This window comes from Lentinus tigrinus (genome assembly GCF_003813185.1).
Source record: "Lentinus tigrinus ALCF2SS1-7 unplaced genomic scaffold L226scaffold_158, whole genome shotgun sequence".
Taxonomy (NCBI): domain Eukaryota; kingdom Fungi; phylum Basidiomycota; class Agaricomycetes; order Polyporales; family Polyporaceae; genus Lentinus; species Lentinus tigrinus.
This window is the reverse complement of record NW_027138067.1, coordinates 1-2,460: the sequence shown is the minus strand read 5'-3', so window position 1 is coordinate 2,460 and position 2,460 is coordinate 1. Positions and strand designations below refer to the sequence as shown.

Below are 2,460 nucleotides of genomic sequence, written 5' to 3'. Positions count from 1 at the left end.
GTGTATCCTATTGCAATACAAGGGGCAGATTGTAGTTGGGGGTTCCACAACGTGTGCGTGTTGTAAGCCGGATTGCACAAGGGGTGGGATTAATAGATGGGGTATGACTGATGGTCGGTGAACAATGAATCAGTTGCTTCAACGTATCCTGTATTCTGTTGCACGCAGTGCAGGGGTGTTCGACAGGGTTTGGCAGGCCGTGTGGGCTTGATACTGTTCTGGCCGCTCCAGCACCTTCCGCTACCTGCCGCAGCAACAAGAGCACAATGCTATAGGATGTGCTGGAGCATGCCGCAGCACAGCTTACATCTCAGTTCTAAGGACTCACCAACCGTTTGCCATAGGTGGCATCGGTCCCACTTCTGGTGGCATTCATTGTCACCCCTAGACCATCTCGCAGCACACGCCGGTCATTCGCACAATTAGCCTAGTGGGCACGCACTTCGATCCCGTGTGTTGCCAAAGTTAATCACGTAGTCACCTGCTCACAGTGCACCTGGCATTCATATGTACAGTATCTCAATGAGCGTTCACGGCCCTCGCTCGATCTGTTCGACTCAAGTGCGCCTCCTGCAAGCTATCACAGCCATGTGCCGGCAACGTGCAGGCTTCCGATGTTATCAGATTTCATCGCGGCCTCGAGGCAGCCTCATGTGTTCCTCATGGCCACCCACTAATAAGCCCTAGATCAGCCCGTGTGTGATACACTCACGTAGCCAACATGCCCCCTCTGAAGATGGAGGTCGATGAAGACGACCAGTTATGGTCCGCCTGCCAGTCGTTCGGCCCCGCCACCCTGGCCGCTCTTGATGAAGGACCTCCCCGTGTGGTCTCTGTACGTATGCATCCTGCAACGCCTGGCGTGCCGCGCTCATTCAGACCGTATCCTAGCCAGTGGCGAATGATGAAGATGTCCTATGGGCCTCTGTGACACAGATTGATGGCCATGCACTAGATAATGCCATAGACATTCCTGTGCCCGAGGCGGCCCATGTCACCCCAGGCTCAGGCCATTCGCCACCCCCGGGCCCCCGCAGCTTTCCCTCTACTCCGAGGACCCGTGAAAAACCTTTGCTCACATTGGACTTCGAGGGTGGCCTAGATGATGACCCCCCCATTCCGTTGCTCACTGGATCACAGCTGAAAGGTACTGTTGTTCAATAGCGCGTCCCCTCACAGTTGAATCCCATGGTCCACAGAACTCACCGTGATGGATGCACTTGGCCCCGATGCTGATCCCGCCGAATCATTCTTAGCTGAGCTAGAGAGCATAAACTTGGACCAGCTTCTTGTGGACTTGGAGCCGTTGATTGGACGTCTCGACATTCATGTTGTATGACCTATTCCAGCTATGTTTGACTGTCTCACGTTCCCATTTTGCCTTCGTAGACTTCGACCATAACACCGTTGCCGCTCTGTGCAAAAGACTTCATTCTTGACCTGAAACCTGTCGCTCGCCTCAGTGGTGGTCGGTATAAGTGGCTCATGTCATGCTGCGCTGTCCACGAGGTCAGCTCTTTCGTTCTTCACATTCCATTGTTGCGCGAGACCCATGCCCTACACGATTTCAGGTGGCAGTGTTCGGCGAGGTCTGTGGTCTGGAGCTGCTGCACGGCCAGGCTATTGTCAAACTCATTGGGCCTGCCAACATACCCCTCACCGTCGTCTATGAACCTGCACTATCCCACAAAGAGATTGTTTTCAACATTAACCACATCAAGTGCGTTGGCTCTCCTACGCGTACCTTTTCACATATGTTGAGCTCTTTTGCAGACTGTCAGACTTCGTCCTTGTGCGTGGTACCGTCCACCGTCACATCGCTCCGGCATCCCATATCACCGATCAAGAGCCATTGGTCCTTTCTACCAAGCGACCCGTCCGGGTGTCGCGTTGGAGTCACTCAGAGGAACAAAAAGCTCACGCGCGTGATGCTACTGCAAGGCTATGCCACAGCGTAAGCGCCGCACTTCATCATGGCGCTCGAAAGGTACGTTATTGCAGTTCACCCACACACGATCATGCACACATCTTCGTTTAGTGGCGCGTCAAGTACCTTGAAGCGGTCTTGCCGATGCTCTTCAGCGAACGGTATGATGAATGCCCTGTCTCCTACTGGGACCGTGGATTTGAGGAGATTGAGGAGCTCTGCCAACCGCAACTGGCCTATCTCTTTCGCATCTACAATGAAGAGACCACTCACTTCAACGACTCCAGCAATGCTCTCACATTGCTGGTCCAATGGGTTCCGTTCCTCAAGCGTGACCGCTTGTATCATCCAAAACACATTGCGTACTTATGTTCATCCCTGCGCCATAACCATGCACTAACAACGGCATTGTGTAGGAACCTGGTTGCTGTGTACATTCGCCGGCACGCCATGTTGGAATGGATAGATGAGGCTTCTAATCATCTTTACTGGCGCATTTGTCGACGGGGAACCGGCACAACCGAGTAGACACA

General features: G+C 53.5%; 1 protein-coding gene across 1 annotated transcript; it reads left to right on the top strand.

Annotated features, from left to right (window-relative positions):
• Positions 1-721: 721 nt before the first annotated feature.
• Positions 722-2,455, top strand: L226DRAFT_527747 (uncharacterized protein; the record flags this gene model as incomplete). Its single annotated transcript, XM_067679168.1, has 8 exons — positions 722-835; positions 892-1,147; positions 1,200-1,333; positions 1,390-1,509; positions 1,572-1,720; positions 1,774-1,987; positions 2,039-2,289; positions 2,344-2,455. The coding sequence occupies 8 exons, from the start codon at positions 722-724 to the stop codon at positions 2,453-2,455; spliced, it is 1,350 nt and encodes a 449-aa protein (XP_067528196.1).
• Between the last annotated feature and the right edge of the window lie 5 nt (positions 2,456-2,460).